General features: G+C 46.9%; 1 protein-coding gene and 1 long non-coding RNA gene across 3 annotated transcripts in view; one reads left to right on the top strand and one right to left on the bottom strand.

Annotated features, from left to right (window-relative positions):
- Nucleotides 1–5,490, top strand: part of LOC106993835 (uncharacterized) — a 112,151-nt gene extending 106,661 nt beyond the window's left edge. The window contains exon 5 of the long non-coding RNA XR_013404944.1: nucleotides 5,043–5,490. This is a non-coding gene — a long non-coding RNA (uncharacterized LOC106993835). The remainder of the gene's footprint in view (nucleotides 1–5,042) is intronic.
- SYK (spleen associated tyrosine kinase) overlaps nucleotides 779–26,779 on the bottom strand; it is a 128,176-nt gene continuing 102,175 nt past the window's right edge. For both annotated transcript variants that reach the window (XM_028834283.2, XM_077965161.1), the window contains one exon: nucleotides 779–1,101. In XM_028834283.2, the coding sequence (XP_028690116.1) occupies nucleotides 1,071–1,101 (31 nt within the window). In that variant the 3' untranslated portion in view covers nucleotides 779–1,070. The remainder of the gene's footprint in view (nucleotides 1,102–26,779) is intronic.

Genomic DNA, 26,779 nt, shown 5'->3' with positions numbered 1-26,779 from the left:
AGAGGACGGGGGCTCACGAGGACCTGAGTGAGGTGCCCAGGATAGATGATGAATAGGCACTGGTGATGTCAGTGTGCCAATAGGAGAGCCATTCCTGACACCGATGCTAAATATCACACGTCACGTTCCTTTCATCAGCCATAGAGCAAAATCCCTGCACTCTCACTCACCCACTGAACACCCCACATTCTTAGATAAAAGAATGATTTAAGTGGGTCTGCAGTATTCTGTAACATATTGTTCTCGGCACCATATGCTTAATACTGATAGCCGGTGTTTGCTCGCAGTTACTTCTGCAGGCTCATGTGTTGAGCAAACATCAGTATCCTGGGGCCCAAATACTGCTGAAAGCAACTGAAAATATGGCAATGACTACCATGAATATCAGTCCTAATGAACTTCCCATTGTATCCAGAGTACCAATACTGTCATTTCAGCGGCTCGGCGTGGGTCTCAAAGGGCACATCTACTATCCCTGCCCTCTGCAGAGGCTCAGGGAGGTTGACCGCCTGTAGGGGAACCACGGCTGGAATGGGACACCCGCTGTGGGATTCTCACAGAGCAGCGTCCTGCTGCGGGGTAATCGCCCTTTCCTGCCTCTCTTGCCGCTCTTCTGCCTCTGCCATTACTGGTCCTGTTGTCTGACTCACTTACAGTATTTCGAGGAGGACCCTGAGGGCTTCCTTCTTCATTCTGTTCCTGAATTATTTCCCCCAAATTATTTCAGATTATGTATTTACTTTTAATTATCTTTATATTGATCATTTGTTCTCAAACTCTGTTATATTGATTTATTTTAGCCTTGGTATTTTTATAACACCACTTAAGCCTCAGCTGTCTGGCCAGTTAAATGAAACGAATCATATCAAGCAAGCACACGCTGATCTGTAGGTCTGCCTCCTCACACACCTGCCGTGGGGCAAGAATTGGGTTCCAGCCCCTGATCGGCACAGGAGTGCACAAGCGGTCTCCCACGCAGGCAGCTTCTGTGACTTCACAATCAAAGATGTTTCCGAGGCTGAAGATTCTCCCTTGACCTCAGCATCCTCCTTCACCTACTGCAGGGGCGACTACTGCCCAGTACAGGAGCTGGAGGAGATCCTGCAGGCAAAGAAGAGAGACAAGTGCAGTCCCATGAGATCCGGAATGCTTATGGTCTACCCCAAAGTCAATCAACACCAATTCTGGTTTGGAAATCAACACATCTGCACTCTGAGTTGCATTGGATCCTGGCGGACCAGAGCTCTGCACGCTTTCTACTCTCCAGCCTGTGTGCAGAAGTTGTAATACTAAAAATGACATTCTCCAAACTCCCTTGCAGCTAGATTCTGGGCCTGATTTTATTTGATTTTGACTAGGTGCACGTCCTTGCCATTTACAGGACAGAAGGGAGTGGGGGCTGTGCGTTGCCGTGTCTGCCGTTTCCATCGTGAAGCACAGTGGAGAGGTCCTGGTTTTCTGCAGCAGTTTTAGCAAGAGGTCCTGATTTCTGGGCAGTGGCTCTGTGAGTGTGAAGAGCAGGGCTTGGAGCAGTCGTTTTACTCGTGAGCAAGTTGCAGCCACTCATAGTTCTGGGCCTCTTTTTGATCCCTAGCTCCTAAGGTGAGGTATTCCTGAAGCATTTGGTTGTGGCTGGTTTTCCGATTTCCTAATTATAATAAAGGTGGGTGATCTGAGAGCAAGAGGAAGCCCAGCATCCTTCCTCCCCACCCCACTGTCTAATTTCTTGCTGGAAGCACCATGGGTGCAGTCGTCTGGCACGTCCACTAGGCTGCCTAGAGTAGCTCTTTGCGCAATGGAACTCAATCTTGAGTGCATAAATGATGCATCCATCTGGAATTCTCTTCAAAAGAGCTGCATATCTCATGAGTTAGTAAGTCTCTATGCGCAACAGGTCACAATAAATTGGAAGTGCTAGTGTTGGGATATTGGGATGATAGGAATTTCTTCATTGGCTTTAAAAAAAACTCCTGGAAGGTGAGTGTTAGGTGGAATCAGATTTGCTGTCCTGCCCCAGAAATTCAGCCTCTCTTTCTCTTTTCTCTCCTCTGTATTAGATTATTTTCTAACTACAGTACAAAGGCAGCCCATGGATTTAATTACTTGGAACCATATTTCCTTTCATTAAAGGGATTTACTTTAAGTCCTAACCAAGTTCGACATTCAGCCTATCTACTTTAAATAACAAGTGATTTTCTGTGTTCTCCAAGCTTACTACAATAAACATGTTATTTTCAGGTTTTAAGTGTAAAAGTTTAACATAACCTCTATTCACCCCCTGCTTCCCAAGAAGGAAATATTTTTGCATATACAATTATACACAAGCATATTATTTTGTTTTACTTTATCTTTACACAAGTAGGACTTGAGAAAGCTTACTATTCTGTAACTTTTAGCTCTTCTTTAGCACTTCGGTAACTTTTAGTACATCTTGGACTTCTTCGCTTAGCAGGAAAGACGATGGAAAGCCATCAGAATAGCAAGGATGTATTGAGCATTTCTCATGTGCTGTGTGTTAAATTAGCCCTGTAAGTGGATTGATACCTTTGATCTACACAGCAGATAGGAAGTCAGCGCTTTCTAAATCAATCCTGCTCTTGGAGAAGGTTATGCATGTAAACCCCCCTGGACCTCCTCCTCACACTGTAACTCCCTGTGATAAAGCCAACTCCTGCTTTATAACAAATACTCATATCTATTTGGTAAGTCCCTTCTCATCTCTTTTCTTGTTTAGACTTTCTCCAGCTCCATTACAGGGACATATTAAAAGATTCTATTAGTGCTTAGGATATAGAGTACATATGGACAACTTTATATTATGCCTTTTATTCAAGAAAAAGATTTTTATATATTGAAAGAGAGACTGGGTCAAAGACGCCTCTGGGTATGTTGTTGGCTCCTTTCAAGTACTTCTTATGGCTGTTAGCACAGAGACAAAATTCCTGCCTCTGTGCCAGGTTTTTGCCGTATGTCCAGCTTGTCTCATCCAGTATGGGCACATGGCCCTTCAGTTCTTTGAACAAGAAGGCTCCACGCCACCACAGCACAGGCCTTTGGACAGTGTTCTCTCGGTCTGGGATGGGATGCTTCCGCCCTCTACCCGAACAACTCCCACACGCCCTTCAGATCCCAACCTGAAGACTGTTTCTTCAGAATGCCTTTCATGGCATGGACTGGCATTACCAAAATTTTTCTGTCATTTTGACAAAAGAAAAACTACATACAATAATTTTATCTACATTTCTTTGTGTTTGAGTTGAACATGTTTCTTGTCCATTTTTGTTTCCTCATAAACAACTGGTTGGTACTTTTAGATCATTTTTATGGAGTTGTTCCTTTTTATTTATTCACAGGAACTTTTTTATATTAAAGAAATTATTGGTCTTATTTCTTCTATATACCTTTCAGTTCAAATACCAGTTGGTTAGTTGACTTTTACATTTGCTTAAGGCATTTTTCTTTCTCAAAAGGTACTGGTTTTTATGTAGTCAGAGTCATTAATCCTTTCTTTTAATGTTTTTGGATTTTGTGTGGAACTAAGAAAAGGCTCCACTTCTCCAAAGTTAGTAGTAGAACGGGGCACCAGTTTTGTTTTTTCTGCCAAATGACTATCTAGGTGAGCCAAGATGAGATACTGATAAGCCATCTTTTCTAAGTGATTTTTGTTTTTTGTTTTCTTTTTTGAGACAGAGTCTTGCTCTGTCACGCAGACTGCAGTGCAGTGTCACGATCTCAGCTCACTGCAGCATCCGTCTCCTGGGTTCAAGCAATTCTCCCTGCCTCAGCCTCCCGAAGAGCTGGGATTATAAGCATGCACCACCACTTCTGGCTAATATTTGTATTTTCAGTAGAGATGGGGTTTCACCATGTTGACCAGGCTGGTGATTTTTAAATGGCAGCTTAGTCTATACTCTTAGTTGGTTTCTGTTTATTTCTGTACTGCATATTATTTCTTTGATGTGTGGTCTAATTCTGTTCCATTATCAGACTATTAAAACTAATGATGCTCTAGAACAGACATTGGCAAACTCTTGCTGGAAAAGACCAGATGGTGAATCTATCAGACTTTATGGGCTTCATAGGGTCACACACAGGTTTTTAAAAACAATGCTTTAGAGCCAGGCATGGTGACTCACATCTGTAATCCCAGCACTTTGGGAGGCTGAGGCAGGCGGATCACGAGGTCGGGAGATCGAGATCATCCTGGCTAACACGGTGAAACCCCGTCTCTACTAAAAATACAAAAAACTAGCCGGGCAAGGTGGCGGGTGCCTGTGGTCCCAGCTACTTGGGAGGCTGAGGCAGGAGAATGGCATGAACCTGCGAGGCTGAGCTTGCAGTGAGCAGAGATCACACCACTGCACTCCAGCCTGGGTGATAGAGTGAGACTCCGTCTCAAAAAAAAAAAAAAAAAAAAAAGCTTTAAAATTGCAAAAAACATTCTTTGTTCATGGCACATACAGAAACAGCCCAGGAGCTGGCTTGGTCAATTCCTGCTTTATAACAAATACTCATATCTATTTGGTAAGTGCCCTGTCATCTCTTTTCTTGTTTAGACTTTCTCCAGCTCCATTACAGGAACATATTAATAGATTCTATTAGTGTTTAGGATATAGAGTACATAGGAAGAATGGACAACTGCATAATATTATGCCCTTTATTCAAGAGAAAGATAGAGATTTTTATATATTGAAATAATCTTCTTTTATGTTCACACTGGGGACTTAACATTTCCTTCTCATCACGTGTTCATATTTCTTAAATTTATTCCTAGGACTTTGGTTTTTTAGTGTTATTCGGAGTGACATTTTCCTTCCATTATATTTTCTAAAGAGTTGTTATTTGTCTATCAAAAAGGTATTTATTTTACATTAATTTTGTAAGAGCTGCCTTTTATTATTATTATCTCTTAGTGTTTCTAATTGCTTTTCAGGGTTTTCTTTTGGCTTTAAGTATATTGCCCACAATGAATAATAGTAAGCCTTCTCTTTTCCAAAACCTATGTTTCTTACGCTATGATCCTGTTTTATCACACTGGTTAGCACTTCCTGAATGACATAGTGAAACTGAGCATCTTTGTCTTATTCCTGCGAGGCCTGGACCTGCTGCCCTGGATGAAGCCCAGCCTCAGGGGTGAGGCTGCCCGACAAGCTCCCGACTCAGAGGGATCCACAGCTTTAGTTGTCATTGATGTCACTGTTGGCCCAGGAGTGAGCTGGTACCACCTAATACCCCTCAAGAGGAGACCCAGCCTCCTGCATGAGAATGGAGCATTCCTGGGAGATAGCGTCTCCCTGAACACAGACGGGACCTGGCAGCGAGGACCACAGGGCCTGACCCCTGTGAGCCAATGCCTCCAGAACCTGAGACTTCCAGTCATTGTCCATTGAGGGATGGACTGACTCACATCTCAAAATTCAACCAGATTTCCAGTTGGAGGCCAGGGGAATCTGGAAACATTAATTGCCTCCTCCATTAAACAGATGCATTTACTTTTGTGTTTATTGAATTAATTTACAAAATGCTGCTGTCTTGAGGGAAGCATTCCCTGGAGCTTGCAAATACCAGCTAATACCACGTAGTTAATATGCACTCAACAGAAGCAGTAATGTCAGGGTTATATTAGCACCAACCAAAGAATACAAACATCCAGACTTTTGAAATCTCCAACCTCCAAGACCTCCGTGATTTACTGTCTTTTAGGGTTCAATCTAGATAGGGAAATTGGATTTCCTGTCAGAAGTTTCTGTGCAGCACATTCCTGAACTTCCTTGAATGGTTTGACGTCTTTCTGAGGTTTCTGGCGTCAGCCTCTAGGGCCGACTGCTACCACCTTGAATCCAAGGGGACTGTTTTGGAGGAGAAGAAGGGGAACCTAGTTGCATCTTCCTGGTAGTGGGACAAGTTAGTCTAATGTGTTTTTCACAGTCTTCTAGATGGGAGAAACGCCTGTGGAGCCCAGCATCCAGGTGTTTCTGAAATTGCTTCCAGTGAATGAAGGCATTTGCCTGCCTCCACCATCCCAATCATGCCTACCCACTCTTTCCTCTTCTGATGAGATCTTTCAGCAAATCAAGGCTGGGGCTTGGTGAGTAACTTCCCAAGCATCACCAGCTCTCTGTATTTTAAGGTCTCTGTCCACACTGCCTGCCCTGAAAGGAAGAGAAGCTGGACAGTACCCAAGGAATCTAGAAACAACCTTTTCCTCTGCTCCTGTGCTATCTGGGTAAACTGATCAAACAGCACATTTTCTGAGGCTAGATTTGTTTCATTTCTTTCTTTTTAGTTGTTGAAAGTTTGGTGTGGCTTTTGTTCTGACTTACTTTTACACTTTTTTTATTATTGACACATGATACTGTATTTTTTTTTTTTTTTTTTTTTTTTGAGAAGGATTCTCACTCTGTTGCCTAGGCTGGAGTGCACTGGCACGATCATGGCTCACTGCAGACACCACTTCCCAGGCTCAGGTCATCCTCCCACCTCAGCCTCCTGAGTAGCTGGGACTATAGGTGCATGCCATCATGTGTAGCTGATTTTCGTATTTTTCACAGAAACAGGGTTGCATCATGTTGCCCAGGCTGGTCTTCAACTCCTGGGCTCAAGCTATCCATTTGCCTTGGTCTCCCAAAGTGCTGGGATTACAAGCATGAGTCACCACACCCATCCTGATGGTTTAGTACATGTGTGCATTGTAGAATGATTAAATCAAGCACATTAGTATATCCATCATCTCACATACTTGTCATTTTTCCTAGATGAGAACATTTAATATCTACCTTTTAAAAGCAATTTTGAAATATATAATACATTATTATAACCAGAGTCACCATGCTGTCCAATAGATCACTAAAACAATTCCTCCTGTCTAACTGAAACTTTGCACTCTCTGACCAGCATCTCCTTTTCTCCGTCCCCCCTTCCTCATTTGTTGCTTAAATTATTTGGACAATAGCAGCTGCTTTGGCCTGAAAATACCTTCGGAAGCCTCGTGCCTCACACTAATTAGTAAGAATAAGTACAGGACACCATGTGACTGCCCCTCAGCAGTGGAATGTATAACCAAGTCCTGGTCTGTTCCCACCAAGGAATGACTACAAGATGGTGACATGATAATCTACGATGGTCTGAGATAATGTGTATGAGAATCTTGCAAAGTAAATTGAGCCAAAGAAGCTGGACAGAATAGTACAAATTGTAGTATTCCATTTATACAAGGTATAAAATCCAGTGGAACTAGGCTGTGCTGTCAGAACTCAGGATAATGCTGGGCCCAGTCATGACCGGGAAGGGGTATGTGATGTGCTTCTATGTGTAGTGCGGGTGACCCACTGTTCTTGTTCGGAGGCTGGATACGTGGACATGCTCAGTTTGTGAAAATTCAACAAACTGTACGCTTAGGAAAGGTGCTGCATTTATGTGTGTGTACGTGTGTTTATATACCTTAAATGTGTATATAAAAAATTATATACCTTAATTTTTTTTTATTTTGACGGAGTCTTGCTCTGTCACCCAAGCTGGAGTGCAGTGGCTGATCTTGGCTCATTGCAACCTCCACCTCCCAGGCTCAAGCGATTCTCCTGCCTCAGCCTCCCGAGTAGCTGGGATTACAGGCACACGCCACCAGGCCCAGTTAATTTTTGTCTTTTTTTTAGTAGAGATGGAGTTTCACCATGTTGGCCAGGCTAGTCTCAAACTCCTGACCTCAAGTGATCCACCCACCTTGGCCTCCCAAAGTGCTAGGATTACAGGCATGAGCCACTGTGCCTGGCCCTTAAATTTTTTTGAGATGGGCTCTTGTTCTGTTGCCCAGGCTGGAGTATAGCGGCATGATCATATCTCACTGCAGCCTTGACTTCCTGGGCTCAAGCAATCTTCCTACCTCACCATAAATTTAAACATGAAGAAGAGCAATGACAGTTCTGCTATGGGGCATGCAGACATAAAGCTCCAGTGGGCCTTCTAAAGGCAGAGCCATCTTCAGAAACCACCACCCTTGGCCCACAGCACTTCCCTCGCTGCCCTGTGCTCTGGTCCCTATGCCCCTTCCCAGGGAATGTGAGTGTTTCACTCAGGGATAGGAGGACCTGACACTTGGCGGAGGCCACTGGCCCTCGCCCTTGAACTGTAATGGGATCCCTAAGTGCTTTCCTTATGGTGTCATTGTTCTCAGGCTGCCAAGAGGACAACAGAAAAACATGTTGGTGTGGCGGTTGTTGTTTACAACATGAAGACTCCGGATTATCCAGAACAATGGGAACCCCCAAGAGCATGTGGGCTTTTGCAGAGGAGGATCCAAAGATTCTTCTAGAATGTATTCAAAAGGACAAGGAGATCAGAGAGATCAAAGACCTGAGGGGCAGTCCTTGGTCCCAGGGTCCTAGGAGGAGAGAACCCCAGGAAGAGGAGGGAACGTCGCAGAGCCAAGAAACAGGTTCCCAACTTGCAAACTTTTAAAAGTTATAATCCAGCAATTAAAAAGTTATTATTAATACACTTGATTCATGAAAAACTGACTTTTTCCTGAGGAAGAAATTCAATTTACCTCTTAGAAACTCTTTTTTAAAAAAAAATCCTCCCTAGACAAGAAGAAAAACCAATTCAAAACTTCCACTTCCTCATTTCTTTGCAGAATCTCAAGTGCCCTTAAGGAAAACACACACACACACACACACACACACACAGACCTAGTTAAAAACAACAGGTATTTTCACACTGGTGCTGTGACCTATTTCTGGATCAGAAACTGGATTGCAGGTCCACAAAGCCATCTCCCCACCTGGTGTTTGTTCTGCACAGCGGTTAGCAAAGTACAGCCTCAGGGTCTAACAGAAAATGCATCTCTTCTTCTTTTTTATGATCGAATGCCATGAATTTACTAATTTATAGCATCTACTTTTGTATTACATACAGAGGCCAAGATTGGAGCTTAGCCCAATCTTTTCTGGAAATGGTTCTTTTGAAATCAGCAAGTCTACTTAAATAAAAGAAATATTCCTCTGCCTTCCCTGGTGACTTGCATCCTCATTTTCATTTGTAGCTTTCTTTTTCAAGACTTTGTTGGGAAGCCGGTAATGGGAGCTCTGTTCCCATTGAAGAGTGTGGTGGTGCGTAAGTCCCGGTGAGTCTATCTGCCACGAGGACCGTTCCATATCTAGAACCATGACAAAACAAATATTTATGAAAGAATTTCAGAGAAGTCCAAATCTAGATGTCCTCATCACGGATAATACAGGAGCTTGAAATACCTGTGCAGATCACCTGGTTCACTAACTACTGAGACATAGGCTGTGAGGATCCAGGATCGCCCAGCCCAGCAATCACAGGGAAGGCTCGCTGCATGGCGAGGCTGCAGAGGGAACACCAAGGGTCCAAGTGGGCACCTCTAGGGTTGCAGGGCGTCTCGGCCTCAATTATTGCCGTTCCACTGTGGATTTACACGCTGTATTTCCACAAATAAAATTTTATTTTACATTTATCTATGCTAAAAAGAGTTGAAAACCACTGATCTATTTGAGGCTCTTATTTTACCTGAGCAGAGAGAAACATGACCGGCCAGGGATTCTCCAACAGGAAGATACGCAGATAGATGAAAGCTGTCAAACATGTGAGCAAAATGAATGTTACAGAACAGCGACATTCAGATTCAACGAACGGAACTTGTCCCTGCTCAAGGAAACAGCTACACACAGCAGTTTAAAGTTTTAAAGGTGATCATATTTAATACGTTTGAGAAGATTAGAGAATGTAACCTATCCATGAAACAAGAAGAGGCTTTTATGAAAAAGAACTATAAAACCTTGAAATTTAAAAGATGATTGTTAATGAAACCTAGCAAAACAGACACGATTGAAGAATAAACTAGTGATCTGAAAGACCAAGGGGTTCTTGTAGAATGTCATTCATGGGGACAAATAAATCCAGGTAAGAGACAATTGACACATGAGAGGGAGCTGGAAGTTTCTTTATGTATTTAGTAGGTGTTCCAGGAGGAGAGAACAGAGAGACTCGAGGGAGGAAAATAATTCAATAACTGATAGACAAAAATTGATCAGAACTTTTCCAGTTCAAAAGCAGGGCCAGCTTCCTCGGTATGTGGCCCCTGTGGTCACGTAAGGCTCTACGCTCAGAAGGACTCTATGATGGTCTGATTCTCATCTGTTGCCATCTTGAAATGCTTCATCATTTGATCTTTGAACTTGGGTTTTGTAAGTGAAGTCCAAAGGGGCCACAAACTGTGTGCATGTGCAGAGACACAGGTAATCTATGTGTCCCCGTTTCTGGCTGCTCCATTCACGTTTCTAAGGCCCATGCACACAGAATTCCAGTGGATTCCAGTGGAGTTCAGCGACACTGAAGGCGAGCAGAAGGTAAGCATGCTCTACCACTGAAGGAGGGGCATATGGAAGCCCCACAAAGTCACACACGATCTGTTGGAACCAGAACTTGTTTCAAACGCCTAAAGAAGGCAAAGGCCTTCTAAGAAACAGAACAATGAAGGCACCCTATTGCATCCCTTCTTACCTGGGCTACTTCCCAGTATTAGACAACCACGTGCTTTGAAAATGATGACATATGAGGAAAGATGAGGACAGAGCAACCCAGAGTTCCTGTCCTTTGGTGCCTTCTCCCTCATTAGTCAGCTGAAGGTAGACGGTGCTGGTGCACGTGCATGTAGCAAGAAGTAGAACACAAATAGTTGAGCTACTTTTGAGGAGCATTGTCACTGTTATGGTAAAAATGAAATACACATGTATGCTTGAGCCACAAACCATAACACAAACCATAACTTCAGTGATTCCTCTGTATTTGCATTTAAAACTATCATTGCACAAAGGATAAAATTCATGCTAATACTTTAAAATTTTAACTTTACTTGGAATGACGTTTCAATGACATGAAAAACGCAGTACATCAAGAAAGAGACTCTGGAAGAGAGGAAAAAGCTGTATACTTTAGTATTGTTATGCCTTTTTCTTGCTTTTTGAACAGGAGTTCCACGTTTTAGTTTAGCACTGTTTTCTGCAGACCAGATAGCCAGTCCTATTTAAAAGGGCCCACCAATGCATGGCAGAATGCATTTTAAAAAGATTTATCTTCGAACTTCAAAGGTAAAGAGAAGTTTTTGAAGTTTCCAGAGAGAAAGAAGGGTTAATTTACAAGAAATGAAGTGCCTGGGGCAGCAATGTGGAGCTGGGTCAAGAGTGCTGCAGCTCTTTGAGCAAAGGGCACCCAGACCGTGGCTGGCCAGGGCTTCTGTGTGGCTCAGGGCTTCTGAGTAGGCTCATCCCGTGTCTTCATGTGGTCTGGAAACCAAAGGAAGGAGGAGCGGACAGCAGCTGCGGGGCAGGGGTGGACTGGGCACACAGGGCTCGTTGTGAAATCCTGGGGCGTCTCCTGGGAGCTTGTCTGCACAGAGCTGGCAGGGCCAGTGCTGGAGCCAAGCCAGGTTCTAGGAACGTGCCCAGACACAGCTTGGCAAGGTGGTGGGCTGCAGCATGTGGGGACAGGAGGAGCACAGTGTCCCTGAGCTCTGCTGCTCCAGGGCTGGGCTCCGCCGAAGAACCAGGAGGCTGGAAAAGGCAAGTGCGCCAGCGCTGAGGCACGCCCCGGGCTGCTTTCGAGGCTCAGGTTTCCTGTGTCAGTGGATGGGCAGGGCCAGCTCTGTGTGCTGTGGGTTTGTGTCCTGAGACAACACATGCAGATGCACACAGACACACAGATACATGCAGACACACAGACTCATAAGACCCACATGTACATACAGACACACAGATACCCAGATACGCACGGATACACAGACTCATACAGACACATGTACATATAGACACACACACACAGACACATGCAGACACACAGACTCATACAGACACACCTGTACACACAGACACGCAGACATGCAGACACACAGACTCATACAGACACACAGACACAGATACATGCAGGCACACAGACTCATAAGACACACACATACATAGAGACACACAGACACACAGATACAGGCAGATACACATATACATGGACATACACATGTACATACACAGACCCATACGGGGACACTTAGACACACAGACACACACACAGACATACATGCAGACGTATATACAGACACACACTCAGACACACAATGGAAAGTTTTTCCTTGGCCCTTCAAATACGGAAAAATCATCCAAACAATTCATTTTGGCTAAGCCAACTTGTGCCGGCATTAGGAGTCGGGAGCCAATGCAGGGAGTGCAGCTCTGCCTGCTGTCCTTCCCCCTGACTGCCCTGGTAGAAGCACTGATGAGCACGGCAGCCAAGGCTGTCCAGGAGGGGCGCATGGAGCACAACGCTTGGACAGAGTCCAGCCAGCGAGGAGAGGCTGGCTGGGTCCCTCCCGGGGCCCCCAGACTGTTCCAGGACTGTGGGAGGCCCAAGAGGGGAACAGAGCGACCCGTTTCCCAACAACTGGCAGCCTCAGTGTGGTGGGGACGTGGTGTTCTGGGCCCAAGGGAGAGGTCGTCAGCCACAGAAAGAGGGAAAACTGTGTGGGGGAAAGAGGCATGGGCTAAGGTTTCAGGCCCCAGGAAGGACTCGTTGGAACAGCACGGGCTGAGTGGGAGCCCACGCCAGGCCAACAGCGAGCCCCGGTGTGGGAGAGCGCCTTGCACAGCCGCCTTGTGAGGAGTCAAAGACGCGGAGGACCTGCTGGGAGAAATGAGCACAGGCAGGTCTCCGTGCGGCCGGAATTCTGTGCGTCCTGAGGATGCTTCATTTCCAACCGAGGGAATGCAAGTCCACAGAGGTTTCCAGAAGTCATCGACCATGGAATGGTTTCTCTCTTCCACTGAGCAGAACAGTCTGGACAATACCCATGTGAGAACACGGCAGAGGCTGGAATGGTCTTGGGGCAGTGGGGAGGCTCCGGCCTGGGAGGGTCTCACTCTACTGCACAGCACATGAAGCCCACCCTGCGAGGTCGACGGAGGGCTGAAGCTGAAAGCCCAGCAACAAAGGACGAGCACCCAGGCTGGGTTTGCCCCCTGGTCTCTTTCCTCAGTGTGGCTTCCTGGGTGGCAAGCACATGGCTGGGGGGATCCCCACGGCAGGCCTAGGCCAGGTGAGGCAAGTGGGTGTCCTTAAGTGACGCCCCAGCATCCCCTTCTCTCACCTCAGCCCTGGCCCTGGCTGAGGAGAACAGGTGGTCCTCAGCCATCTGGGGGCAATGGCAAGCCTGGAGTGGGGTCCGTGCAGATCACATAAGAACAGGGCTGAGGCACTGGGGATGTCCATGCAGCTCCGGCTTCCCAGGATGGGGATGGGGGTGGCGAAGGGCTCTCCATCCACAGGGACCCCTGGGCTGGGCCATGTAACTGTAGGGCATTGCCAGAACCAGGGTCACCATGGGCTGGGCACTCAGAGGCTGTTCCAGGCGGGAGTTCACACTCCTGGCCCAGGGCAGTGCCTGCGCTCCTTGGTACAGAGAACTCATGCCTTTCTAGAACAACTCGTGAAGGGTAAATAGCTACATGTGAAGAGGGACCCTATGCAGGGAGGACAGTGGTGGTCATCAACATTGACTTTTGTTGTTGTTGTTTTTTGAGATGGAGTCTCGCTCTGTTGCTTTGTTGCCCATGCTGGAGTGCAATGGTACAATCTTGGCTCACTGCAAACTCTGCCTCTTGGGTTCAAGCGATTCTCCTCCCTCAGCCTCCTGAGAGCTGGGATTATAGGTGTGTGCCACAGATGGCTGTGATATGGCTGGTTTCATACCTCCACAGTGAACTACGCACATGCGGTAACTGTGGCTCAGGTGGTACGGAGGGCACAGTGACACGCATGTGGCCTCCCCATAGGTAAGAGGCTCAGGTCATCTGGCCACTAACTCCCACCCTCACGTATCTGGGTGCTTTGGTTCTATGGAACACATGTCCTGAAGAACCCATATTGGGCTTCTGTCCAGCGAGATTTCACACCCTGGGCATTGCAAATGACCATGGAAAAACGATGGCTGCTAAGAGTTATTCCTTATAGAGGCAAAGTGATGCGCAAATATTATAGCAGGTCAGTATTATTATTATCATCATCAATATCTTGTGCAGAAGAGGAAACCAAAGCTCAGAGAGGTTGAGCAACTTGTTCAGTTTCACACAGACAGTAAGAAACATTTTTAAAAGATCCTCAAATTGAGGTGCTCTAGGAATCCATGGACATAGTCCACCTTCCTGTAGCATCTGAAAAGCCACCAGGTGTAATATGGAGACAATGAAGGTTTGCTCTGTCTCCCTCCCCAGCCTATCCTACTCTCCTTTGACAGCCGTGGCCCTAACTCCAGCTCCAGCATCTCCAGTGATGTCTACATCATGACAAAACTGAAAGTTAAAGATAAAATCACCAATTATCTGCAAAATAGCTAATTTTTGTTTCACTGAATTTGTTTAATTTTGCAGTTGTTCTGGGGATCTCATGATTCATAAGGAGCCCTACAGATCTAGAAGGATGTGCGTCCTCTGATCTAGAATCAGAACCAATAGGACATATATAGATATGTGAGATTTGTTATAGGAATTGGCTCATACGATCATGGAGGCGGAGGGGTCCCATGATCTGCCGTCTGCAGGCTGGAGACCCAGGAAAGCTGGTGGCGTAACTCAGCCCTAGTCCAAAGGCCTGAGAACCGGGCGAGCTGATGGTGTGAGGCCCAGTTAAAATGCAAAGGCTCTAGAACCAGAAGCACCAGTGTCTGAGGGCAGAAGATGGGGATATCAGCTCAAGCAGAGAGAGTGAATTTGCCCTTTGGCTTTGGCCCTCAGCAGATTGGATGGTGCCCACCCACATTGGTGAAAGTGGATCTTCTTAGTCTATTGATGCAAATGCTCATCTCTTCACAAAATGCCCTAACAGACACACACAAAAACAATGTTTTACCAGATATCTGGGCATTCCTTAGCCCAGGCAAGTTGACACGTAAAATTAAGCATCATAAGTCCACTTCTTATCAACTCAACACCAAAATGCATCTTCTTAAACCATGCTAATCTTCAAATAAAGACAATACCAATGCATGCTATATGCCTAACGATCTCGCATACAACCCAAAACTCACTAATCCCTTCCCCACAAGGGAAGGCATGGCCTTCGGTGATGCTTACGCTTCTCCTTGATATCTCTTAGTTTAAATACTATAATGTAAGATTGACAACACTTAAATATTCATATAAAATCAATGTACTATGTATTACAGGATAAGGAAATAAAAGAGGAAAGAAAAAAAGATATTTGCTTACTTTATATACACAAAAAGGTATTCTTAACAAAGTAGGGAGAAAATACTCATGACAGTTACAGTCCTGTTTCTGTAACCGATCACATGGCCACGGTAAGTATCTATAACCACCTTTTTCCACCAACCCATTCTGTATTCTCTTTGCCTTCAGCAAGCCCCTCAGGTGATTATGAGTTTTTACCTGGTGCAGTGACCCAAACCTTCATTCCTGAATTTTCCACTGAGCTTAATCACAGGGCATAGTAGTACCAAGAGATGCCCTAAGGAATTTCCTATGTTCTAGACATACTCTTCCTTACTTCCAATGTGGAGTAGCAGTCCAATTTCCCTTTGATAGGATCAATCACCCCAACCAGCACCATCATTCTCTTCTTGGCCTGTTGCCTCAGAGACGCGAGCCCACACTGGCTGGGTGGCAGTCTTCACTTCCATTTGGAAGTTGTGGAAGTTGTAGAAATTATGGAATCATTGCTGCGTCTCCTGGTGGAAGCATTCTTCCTTCTGGAGCTAAGACTTTAGGCTAGCAGGGCATAAAGTTGTGGGAACAGGAAGCAAAAATGTTGCCAGTGGTTCACTAGGGGTGATGGTGAGTGGTGTATCTCCCATTTCCACTGCCTGATTCCTGGACCAGTGAGTCCTGGCTATGGGGTAAACACACCATCGATGGAAGGCTGATTCAGAGTGTATAGTTTATGTCCTGGAGCCAAATCTCCCTGGGCATGGATGGGAACTTCCCAGAAGAGCTGTGGGGAGCTGGTTATTTGACACATCGAGCAGCGTGTTTGGCTTCACAGTGATATGCCCGAGTAAGTCCCTTACCTCTGTTTGGTGCTATCCATAGGCCCCTTTGTCAGTTAGCTGAAAGGTGGTGAGAATACATGCATAGAAATACATAGCTTCTCTGTAATCCCAGCACTTTGGGAGGCTGAGGCAGGTGGATCACGAGGTCAGGAGTTCGAGACCAGCCTGGCCAACATGATGAAACCTTGTGTCTACCAAAAATATAAAAAGTTAGCTGAGTGTGGTGGCACACACCTGTAATCCTAGCTACTCAGGAGACTGAGCAGGATAATTGCTTGAACCCGGGAGGCAGAGGTTGCAGTGAGCCTAGATTGCACTGCTGCACTTCAGCCTGGGCAACAGAGCGAGACCCTGTCTCAAAAAAAAAAAAAAAAAATACATAGCTTCTTATCACTCAAGAAGGACCGCCAGTCACTCCTCTTGACATTCCTCAAAATTTCTTTTGGCTGTGTCAAGAAAGTGGCTCACCTTTGGCTTTGCTTCATGTCTGGAAATCAAGAACAGCTGTGAACCAGCCCTGCAGTGGGATCTGCTCAAAACTGCCAGTGACGCCACGCCTGGGAAGGTGCTGGAAAGCTGGGCTGGGACTGCAGTGGGGCTCAGAGCAGGTGTTGATGGGATCCCTGCTCTGAGTCCATTGCAGATTTTAAAAAAGTAACTGTCCTCACCTGGAAAGCAGAGGCTGGATTAGATCTGAGATTCTTTTTTCACCTCTTTGGACCCTACATTCTGTAAGGTAGGGCCCCTCCACACCATATTGATTCAGTAGTACCTAAATTCATTACTTGGTTTTCACATCTCCCTTAATCAAAGCCTGGACTAGCAAGCTGCAGTTGGGGAACCTGAGCACGCCTGTCACCTGGAATACCTCCAGGGAACGTGTGATGAGTCCTTCAGTTCCCAGCAGCCCAAGGACTCCAGGCTGGGGGCTGGCAGACCCGGGTGAAGGCTCCCTTCCAGCTAAAGCATGCTACATCCCACCTTCGGGAACCAAAGACTCCAAGATGACCGCATTTCAATATTGAACTAACAGAAACAAGTCCACACCAAGCTGACTTTAGCAAGGGGAGTTAGAGAAACTCATTCCAATGCCCCCTGCTGGACAACACTATGACCTCAAAGATTAGAAATGGGTTCCCTGAAAAGAGCAGTCATCTGCCAATCACTTATTTTGAATATAAATCGCTTAAGACATTATTTCTGTACCTGTTGAGACACGATTCCCAATAGTGCATGCAGTTGGTGCCTCTTCCGCTTTCATAAAAATAGGCATAACCTAGGAGATAGCCTGTCCCTTTCCTGCCAGGTGGCCCAAGACCAGCTCTTGCCCAGGTGTCGGCTGCCATCTAGTGGGTACTCAAGGAGTAGCACTGAGGGGCTGTGCGGTCCAACTCTCTGTTGTCTGGCCCCAAGTGGACCGACCCGATGCGGAGGGGAGCCCTGCAAACTGCCTCCTTCCTGCCCTGGAGAGCAGCCCTCTGGCCAGGCCTTCCCACCCCATGCCAGGGACATGGCCCCATGGCCACCCCCCACTTCTTACTCTTTCCCTTCTTTTTCCTTCCCTCTGTCCTCCTGGTAATGTTTGCCTTTTAAAATTGGCAAGCCAGTTTAAATTCCCAAACCAAGGAAATGAACCCCACAGACTGAGAAAGCGCAGCAGCGGTGGGCCGTATTTGCCACTACTGCTTACTTGAGGTACTACCCTGAGGATGGTCTTCCTGTATGTAAACCCCAGCCCTGTGGGGGTCTACACGGTGAAATCCCAGAGCACAGGGTCCCTGCTCTTATCTTGGGGTTTCAGGAATAAGCCCTCATCAGGATTGAGATTCATGCCCTGGCCCAGGAGCTCTGGATGGGAGGCTGCCTTGGGTCACAGCAGTCGCTGGTCATTATAACAGGGTGCTTAAGGCTGGGCACTGGGCTGGAACACAGTGGCTGGAACACGTGGGCCACGCGGGTGTTCCCCTGACCTAGCAGTGAGCCAGCAGCCATCCCCACGCCTGACAGACCCAGAGTCTGTGCTGCAGATGTTGCTGAATACCTGTGACCTAGGCTGGTGGCCAGTGGGACGGCCTGGAGTGGGAGACCTGGTGCCACGCTGGGCTTCCCTCAGCTTCAGGCTCTGGTCACACTTCGGGGACAGCATCTCCTTGGCTCCTCCTCACAGCACCAGGAGACATGGGTGGAGTGGGACTTAGTGAGGCAGCTCCATCCGTGGGGCTTGTGTGGTGAGGGCAGCTGTGGGATTAGAGCTGCCCACCTGGGGGTGCCCTGGCCTTGCAGGGTTAGAAGGCAAAGCCAGAACTAGCCAGCTGTACCTGCCCTGATCTTTATACCAGTCTGTCTGGACAAACCCACACAGACAGGCCTGACCCAGGGAGCAGAAGCTGGTTGGGACGTGGCCCTGGGCAGACATGACCCTCATTCTGTCACTGACTACTACTGGCAGAAAGGCTGACAGGGAGGGCTGGGTGTCACTGGATTGAGGGGATGCTGGAGACTGGGGACCGGCATGCAAAATTGAAGCTCGGCCTGATCACCACATCCAGCTCTACGGAGGTGCAGCAGACACAATCTGAAGAACCCATTTGGGGAAGGCCCATGAGATGTGAGCACAGAGCGGCCAGGCTGGGCCTTGTTCTCCATACAGACTTCAGGGCAGGTGGCCCTGCATGTCTCTGCCCAGCAGTGTCTCTGTCCTCAAGAACAGCAAGCCTGCTGGAGCCACAGCTGAGACCCAGGGATGCCCAGCAAGGGGGGTCTGCTTCAGCAGGTAGGAGGGGAGTGGCGGGGCACATTTTGACCCCTTGGTTCTATCCACAGGTGATAAGGCCTGGGGAAAAAGAGGATGGGAAATGTATGGGGCCCACAGGAGGCCTTCTGGGAGCATGCGGCTGATGATGAACCAGTGGGGCTGAGCGCCAGGGGTCCCAGCCCAGGGTTGCAGAAGGAAGGACTAAGGATCCAGGCGGAACTGTTGCTGGGCTTTTCAGAGCATGTCCCTGGCAAGAAAGCATGTGACTCCTTTCCTGGTTTTGGTCACTCCGCATCTGCTGCTTTTCCACCTCCAACCAGTCACAACCTCCTCTATCTCTCCCCCACCCCCTTTTTCTCTCTCTGCCTTCTCATCTCCCTCCCTCCTTCCCTTCCTCCCTCCTTCCCTTTTCCTCTCTCACTCACTGTCTCCTAACACTCCTGTTCTTACTATCATATTCGCCATGGGCATAGGTGGATTCACCAGAAAGCTAATGCAATATAATTCACTTGAAGACCCTGAGTTTGCATGGGCTCCTACCAAGATCCTGGAAAAGGACCCAGCAATAAGTCGCTTTTTAAAACCAAATTTCCAAAAGTAAGAAATTTTATCTGCAATCTGCTAAGACTGCCTTTTCCCTTTCCATGTTCCTTGTTGTAGCATTGGAATAGCCTTAGGCACTTTTTTTTTTTTTTTTTTTTTTTGAGACAGGGGCTTGCTCTGTCACCCAGGCTGGAGTGCAGTGGTGTGATCATGGCTCACTACTCAACCTCCTGGGCTCAAGTGATCCTCCCATCTCAGCCTTCTGAGTGGCTGACACTACAGGCATGCACCACCACAAGCTGCCAATTTTTGTAGTTTTTGTAGAGATGGGGTTTTGCCATGTTGTCCAGGCTGGTCTCAAACTCCTGGGTTCAAGCAATTCACCTGCCTTAGCCTCTCAAAGTGCTGGGATTACAGGTGTGAGCTGTGGTGCCTGACCAGCCTTGGTCAGTTCTAACATTCAAGGAAAAGACAGCTGTTAGAGGACATGCAGTGTGAGCTCTGTAGGCTGTGGGTTACAGTCACTTGATGTGGGGTTACGTTGTTGTCAACCATGCAGTGTAGCCAAGGCCACCATCCACTTAGGCATAGACTTGATACCATGTAGCATACTCAGTTATACACACATCATACTTTTCCTTTTCTTTTTCAACAGGAGTCATGTAGAATTATGTAGAATCGAATTTACCAGCATTCCTGTATTGTTGAGCTCAAGCCTGTAGCTGTCTTATACTCAGTGACAGTGTGGGGAGTTGTATCTCCCAACTATTGGACCAAGTCTTAACTCCATGATACAGCTTGGCTGGAGCCAGTTATGGTCGCTCCTAATAAAATGGTCTTCAAAATTCTCTTTCTTAAAGAGGGCTCAAAAAATCAAGTGAGTGGTGGGCAAGGGGAGGGAGAGCATTAGGACAAATACATAATGCATGCAGGGCTTAAAACCTAGATGATGGGTTGATAGGTGCAGCAAACCACCATGGCACATGTATCCCTATGTAACAAACCTGCACATTCTGCACATGTATCCCAGAACTTAAAGTAAAATTTAAAAAAAAATCAAGTAAGCATCAGACCTCAGAATTGTGAGCACATCAGTCTCCTGAAGCCTGAATCTGCCCTGATCTGGGTATAGCCATAAAGGAGATTTAGTTGTCCTGGTGAGTGAGGTATCATCCCAGGATAATAGCACCTCTGAAATGGGGCTGGTTGCAGCTCAGCACTAAAGATGCAAATCTCCAGGGGAATGTTGAGAAAGGAATCACTTTAGGCTGAAACTTGCTTGGGATTTGCTCATTTTGGGGCATCTCTAAAGCTATCTGGGGATAGAGATGGTGATGTTAATGGTATTTGAGGCTGAGATCTCCTGGTTTCTTCTCCAAGCAAGGCCTGGACTCCACAGGCCACCTGAGACTCTTTTGAGACGCAGTGTCACTCTGTCGTAGCCCAGGCTGGAGTGCAGCGGCGCAATCTCAGCTCCCTGAAACCGTTGCCTCTTGGGTTCAAGTGATTTTCCTGCCTCAGCCTCCCGAGTAGCTGGGTTACAGGCACCTGCCATGCCACCATACCCAGCTAATTTTTGTATTTTTAGTAGAGACAGGGTTTCACCATGTTGGCCAGGCTGGTCTCAAACTCCTGACCTCAAGTGATCTGCCTTCTTACAGAGAGTCACACTAGCCTGACCACAGCTTCCTGATGTCCAGCTCAGGCCTCACCTGGCATCCAAGCCCCCTATTTGTGTGACTTTGCAGACAGAGGTGAAAGGATGTGGCCAGGCTCCCGGCTCTGTCCCTAGATGTGCTGAGCTGACACTCTGGGCATGACATGGGCCTCTCTATGCTACAGATTGTCTGTAGATTCCCGTTCTTCCACAGAACATAGGACTGGAAGTCACAGAAAGGAGATGAGCTTTAACAGGAAAAACTACTGAGTTTTTAGCCCAAAGAATCAGAGACCCTGATCATGTAACCAGTTTGGAATTTATGGGGTATTCGGTGACCTAGCATTGAAAACTTCAGGCCAACACTACTCAGCCGAGAATGAAGAACCCCACCTTGCTGGAACTCACGTCCGGGTCTGACCCTCACTTTCCTGTATCAGGGTCTCAAATGGTTCCACATCCCTAAGGTCCGAGCCCTGACAGCAGGGAGGAGTAGCAGTGATGGCCTCACTTCCTGGTACACTTTTTTTTTTCTTCCCTGAGATGGAGTCTCACTCTGTTGCCCTGGCTGGAGTGCAGAGGTGCGATCTCAGCTCACTGCAACCTCTGCTCCCTGGGTTCAAGCAATTCTCCCACCTCAGCCTCCTGAGTAGCTATTACACATGCGTGCCACCAAGCCTGGCTATTTTTTGTATTTTAAGTATACACAGGGTTTCACCATGTTGGCTAGGTTGGTCTCAAACTCCTGACCTGAAGTGATCTGCCCACCTTGGCATCCCAAAGTGCTGAGATTACAGGTGTGAGCCACTGCACCCAGCCCCTGGTACACTTTTAAAGATTTTCAGTGCCTGGTCTCTGGTCCCAGTCCAGACCCATTACTCCAGGCTCTCAGGGAACAGAGCCTGGGCACCAGCACTGTTAAGGCTACAGCTGCTTTCAGTGGGCACTTGGGCCTGAGAACCAGCCGTGTTCTAGGAAGAAATGGCAGTCTGCTTCTTCTTTTTGATGCTGTCTACTAAGTCAGCAGTCAGCCTACTTACTGGCTTTTTCATTTGTAAAATGAGGAGTTAATAATAGCAACTATCTCTAAAACTGGTTGTTTTTAGACTTAAAATAGAAAATTTACCTGAAAAGGCTTCGTGAGCTATAAAATATTATGCAAATGCAACTTCCATTACAGTGTTCAGAAATAACATAGCATGCATCTATTCTATCACAGCAAGTTAAAGCATTTGCATGTGTGAGCAACGCTCTGGGCATTCACACGTTTTGATGTTTTGATTGTAAAGTCATTTGCATGTTAGTGATGAGCTGCTGGAGGGCATCATTGAGCATACTTTGATCCTTGGTACTCACCTGGGTACTCACTCTCCAAAGGCTGAGAATGGGGACACAGGGAGACAGTGACAGCCAGACTCTAATGTCACTGTCAAACGACGTGGATGAATAGTCTAACTGTGGTTTTTCTCCTACAGAAACCTGCTCTGGCTTTAAGAAGACATCGCCAAGAACTGCCAGTGGCCTGAAACATCAGCCGAAACCTGGGAAGGGTCCCTGCCCCACCAGCCGTACCAGGAGCCTGGCAGGGCATGGCTTTGAGCCACACGGGGCCCTGACAGCTGCTGACACTGCTGAGTGCCGGGAGTCATTGGGCTGGTGCCCCTCCTTCAGACCACGCAGCAGGAGACCACTGAGAAACAAGAGAGATGGAGTCTGTCTCGAGGCTCAAAGCCCGCTTCCCGCTTGGCTGCTTTCTCAGTCCAAGCTGCGGCAGGGCAGACGCTGTCTGAAGGAGAACAGGCAGTCCTGGCAAGCCCAAGTTCCATGAGAAAGCACCCATGGGTGTGAAGCGGGTGCTGCTCAGTGCCCTCCCACCCTCTGCACGCCCCAGAGGGGCAGGGGCAGGGATCCTGCTTTGGGTTGTGCAGGAGAGGCAGATCTTCCACCGTGAGTGGAGGCGCTTGGCTCTCGTGAAGGCTTAGGGAAAAGTGTACTGGCCTGTTTTGGGCTTCAGGGACCTAAGTAATGGCCTCTCCATTGTTTTATTTTTACTGTGGCAATGGTGGCATCTATCACAGAGCCAATTGCAGGTGGTCTGAGATGGGAGTGGTGGTGTCATGTCCAAATCCGCCGGGGAAGGGCTAACTGCCATGGATGCCAGCAAGATGGAAAACCGGTTCTGCACACTGTGACCCAAAAGGGGGAAAACGATGACCAAGCTGGTTAATAATAAAAGGTCATTTTCACATTGAGAGCGTAAGATCTGAAAAATGAAAGGACAAAGACGTCTGCTTAACAGAGACACACACACACCACACACAAACACACAGGTACACGTACACACACCATACACACACATATACATGCAGATATATACAGGTATACACCCACAGATATGCATACACACAAGTATACAAATACACACCACACATAGATGCACACACATATGCCACACAAACACACCACACACACAAATACATACACCACACACACAGATACATAAATATGCATACATATGTATACAGACATCCCCACATACCACATGCACACACTACATACATAGACACATGCCACACATATACAAACATAGATACACCACACACAGATACACACATAAACACACACCATATATGCATGCAAACATACAGACACACGTGGACACACACAGACACCCCCCCAAACCACATGCGCACATCATGAATGGACACACACATACCACAAACAGATGCACACATACCCCTGCTCCCACACACACACAGATTCCTGGGGACGTTACAAAAGCCTACAGGCCCCACTAGCCGACTTTAGACCATGCATTTAAAAATCCTGACACACGGAAGTACCGATTCCGAACAGGACGAACCCACCGGCCCATTAGAGGAAGCCCTGGCAGCAAATGAAAAAAAGCATCCTCTAGAAAGCTACTATTTAGTGCTCAAGAGTAAAGAACTGGGGAGATGCTGAGAAAAAAATTCATAGCACGACATTAAGGAACGGATATCTCATTAATTTTAAAAGAGAAGATTGAATGGACAAGCGTCTAATGTGTTGACTGTAGAAAAACAAGCCAGTTAAAATGGCTGTTTGTTCACGGCCATGCTTTAACTGGGTGATATTTTTCTTTTCATGAATCTCTTCCACTTAAATTCTCTCCATCTTGGGAGGTCCGCCTTATTTCCGAGGTGAGCAAATCCTGCTCAGATCCTGGTCCACTGAGGTCTGTCTGAGGAGTCTTTCCTCGCCTCTGTTGAGATTTCCTGCCATGTACACAGTAGTGTGAGGTAGACGGTCTCGGGAGTTGGGATTGGCTTGACCAAGCATCTTGTTTTCTTTTTTCTTTCAAGGTTGAATAATGAAGGAAGCAAGAAGACGGGGGAAGAGAGGTGATGGATGGAGGTGCACTGGGCAGCTTGTGTCCCTAAATTCGGATCGATGCCCTGAGGGACAGCGTGCTGCTGTGTAAGTCTGCCCACCTGGATACCGCCGGCTGCAGGGAGCTCTCTGGCATCCCCCAGAACACATCTGGTGTCTAGAAAGTGTGCTTTACCAGGCGCTTTTGGTACGAGAGGAGCCATTGCTCTGGGACCTTACACCTCTGGATTCATCGGGAAATGGAAAGGTCATGTCCTGTGCAGCTGGCGAGGCTGACTTGCCTACTCCTATGAGGATCACTTTCTTTCTGGTGCAATCCACTTGATAAGGACTCTAGCAAAACCATTTTCTTGATAGTGAGGGGCCCTTCATTTCCTAACCTGTTCGCTACCCTTGGAGGCTGAGGTCTTCACTCTACTCCTGTTTCAGGGAAGGAAAGAACTAAAGCAGCTGTTCACAAGCAGGGGCATGTTCACCTCGCTGTGTTTCAGTGGGCTTGGATGACAGAAATTTATGATGTCATTTGACATGAGCTGTGGAGAACAAACAGTATGAGACATTGGCTCTATTTTTATGAATGAGGATGAGTTGTTTACGAACGAAATACATTTTTCACTCATTGTTCCACAATTTGATGATAGTCATGGAAAACTGAGTTATTCAAAGACCTCAAAGATTTGCAGATGTTTAAAGTCTTGTGACTCACGGCTTTGGTAAAATAATGCTTAACTAATAGGAAAAATAGCTCCTGGAAACATCCCCAGCTGAGCCGTGTGGGGACTGTGAGCATCTCTTAGCTGTGGGATGCCCCATAAGGGGGTGGCGGCAGCAACAGGCTGTGAGGTGGGGGTTCAGGCAAACGCCGGACGTGTGCAGCCATCCGTGGGGATGTGATGGGCACCGCAGTGCAGGCTCGCCGGGTTTGGTGGGTGGGGCTCTGAGAAAGCGTTCTTCCTTTTGCCTCTTAATTTTGCAAAGCTACAAAATAATAAGTGGCCTTAAAAAGCACTCTCTAATGAAACATGAAATTATGTACCTTTCTGTAGGGTCCAGCCCTACAGGGCCTGTGGATTTTTTAAAGTCCCGAGGGGCCAGAGGAATGTTAAAGAAACAGTCTTTAAGATTAATGATGATAAGTGGCCAATACTCAGGAATCATAGCAGGGGATGGCAAGCTGGGTTGCCATGGGTTGAAGGACAGCATGTAATGCCCTGAGATCAGTAAGCATTTTCCACTTACCAGATTTCTTTTGGATAACAAAAACAGGTGAATTCCAAGGGGAAAAAGATTGCTCTATGTGTCCCAATTTTAATTGTACAAGGACCAAAATATGGAGGGCCTCCAGCTTATTTTTAGGGAGTGGCCACTGATCTACCCAAACTAGTTTCTGAGTTTTCCAAGTTAAGGGGATGGGATCTGGAGGCTTGATAGTGACTGCTTCTAGAAAGAATAACCAAGTTCTGGCCGGGCGCGGTGGCTCAAGCCTGTAATCCCTGCACTTTGGGAGGTCGAGACGGGCGGATCACCATGGCAGGAGATTGAGACCATCCTGGCTAACACGGTGAAACCCCGTCTCTACTAAAAAATACAAAAAACTAGCCGGGCGCGGTGGCGGGCGCCTGTAGTCCAGGCTACTCGGGAGGCTGAGGCAGGAGAATGGCGTGAACCCGGGAGGCGGAGCTTGCAGTGAGCTGAGATCTGGCCACAGCACTCCAGCCTGGGTGACAGAGCGAGACTCCGTCTCAAAAAAAAAGAAAAAAGAAAAAAAGAAAAAGAAAAAGAAAAGAAAAGAAAAAAAAAGAATAACCAAGTCCTGTTGAATCCGATTTATGAGTAGGTATAATAGGCTGAGTAGTACCTTGTGCTGATTTTTCCAAACCTGTACCTTGAACAAATCCCTTTTTTTTTTTTTTTTTTTTGCCATAACGTCTTTACTTTGTTGTCTGTAATTACCTTGTGGAAAAGAAATCTGTGTCCCCCATTGTTGTAAAAGATCTATTCCCCAAAGATTAACTGGAATAGGTGTAATAGTACCAGGGGGTGAATAGTACCAGTCTGTCCCCCTTGGGCCACACAGTGTAAAACAGTGGAACTTTCATAAACCTCTGAAGCCTGACCAACACCAACTAATGCTGTGGATGCACATTCTTTGGGCCAGTGTCTAGGCCATTGATGTAAGGCTCTAATGGAGATATCAGCACCTGTGTCAATCATTCCCTCAAACTTCCTTCCTTGAATATGCACAGAGCACACAGTACGAGTATCAGAAATCTTGCTGGCCCAATAGGCTGTTTTGCCCTGAAAGTCTGTGCTTCCGAAACCTCCAGTTCTGTTACAAGAACTAGATCCTAGTGGAATGTAATGGAGTATAAGAAGTTGAGGATTG

Source organism: Macaca mulatta, chromosome 15, assembly GCF_049350105.2.
Source record: "Macaca mulatta isolate MMU2019108-1 chromosome 15, T2T-MMU8v2.0, whole genome shotgun sequence".
NCBI lineage: Eukaryota > Metazoa > Chordata > Mammalia > Primates > Cercopithecidae > Macaca > Macaca mulatta.
The sequence above is the reverse complement of the archived record's forward strand: the minus strand, read 5'-3'. Positions and strand labels throughout refer to the sequence as shown.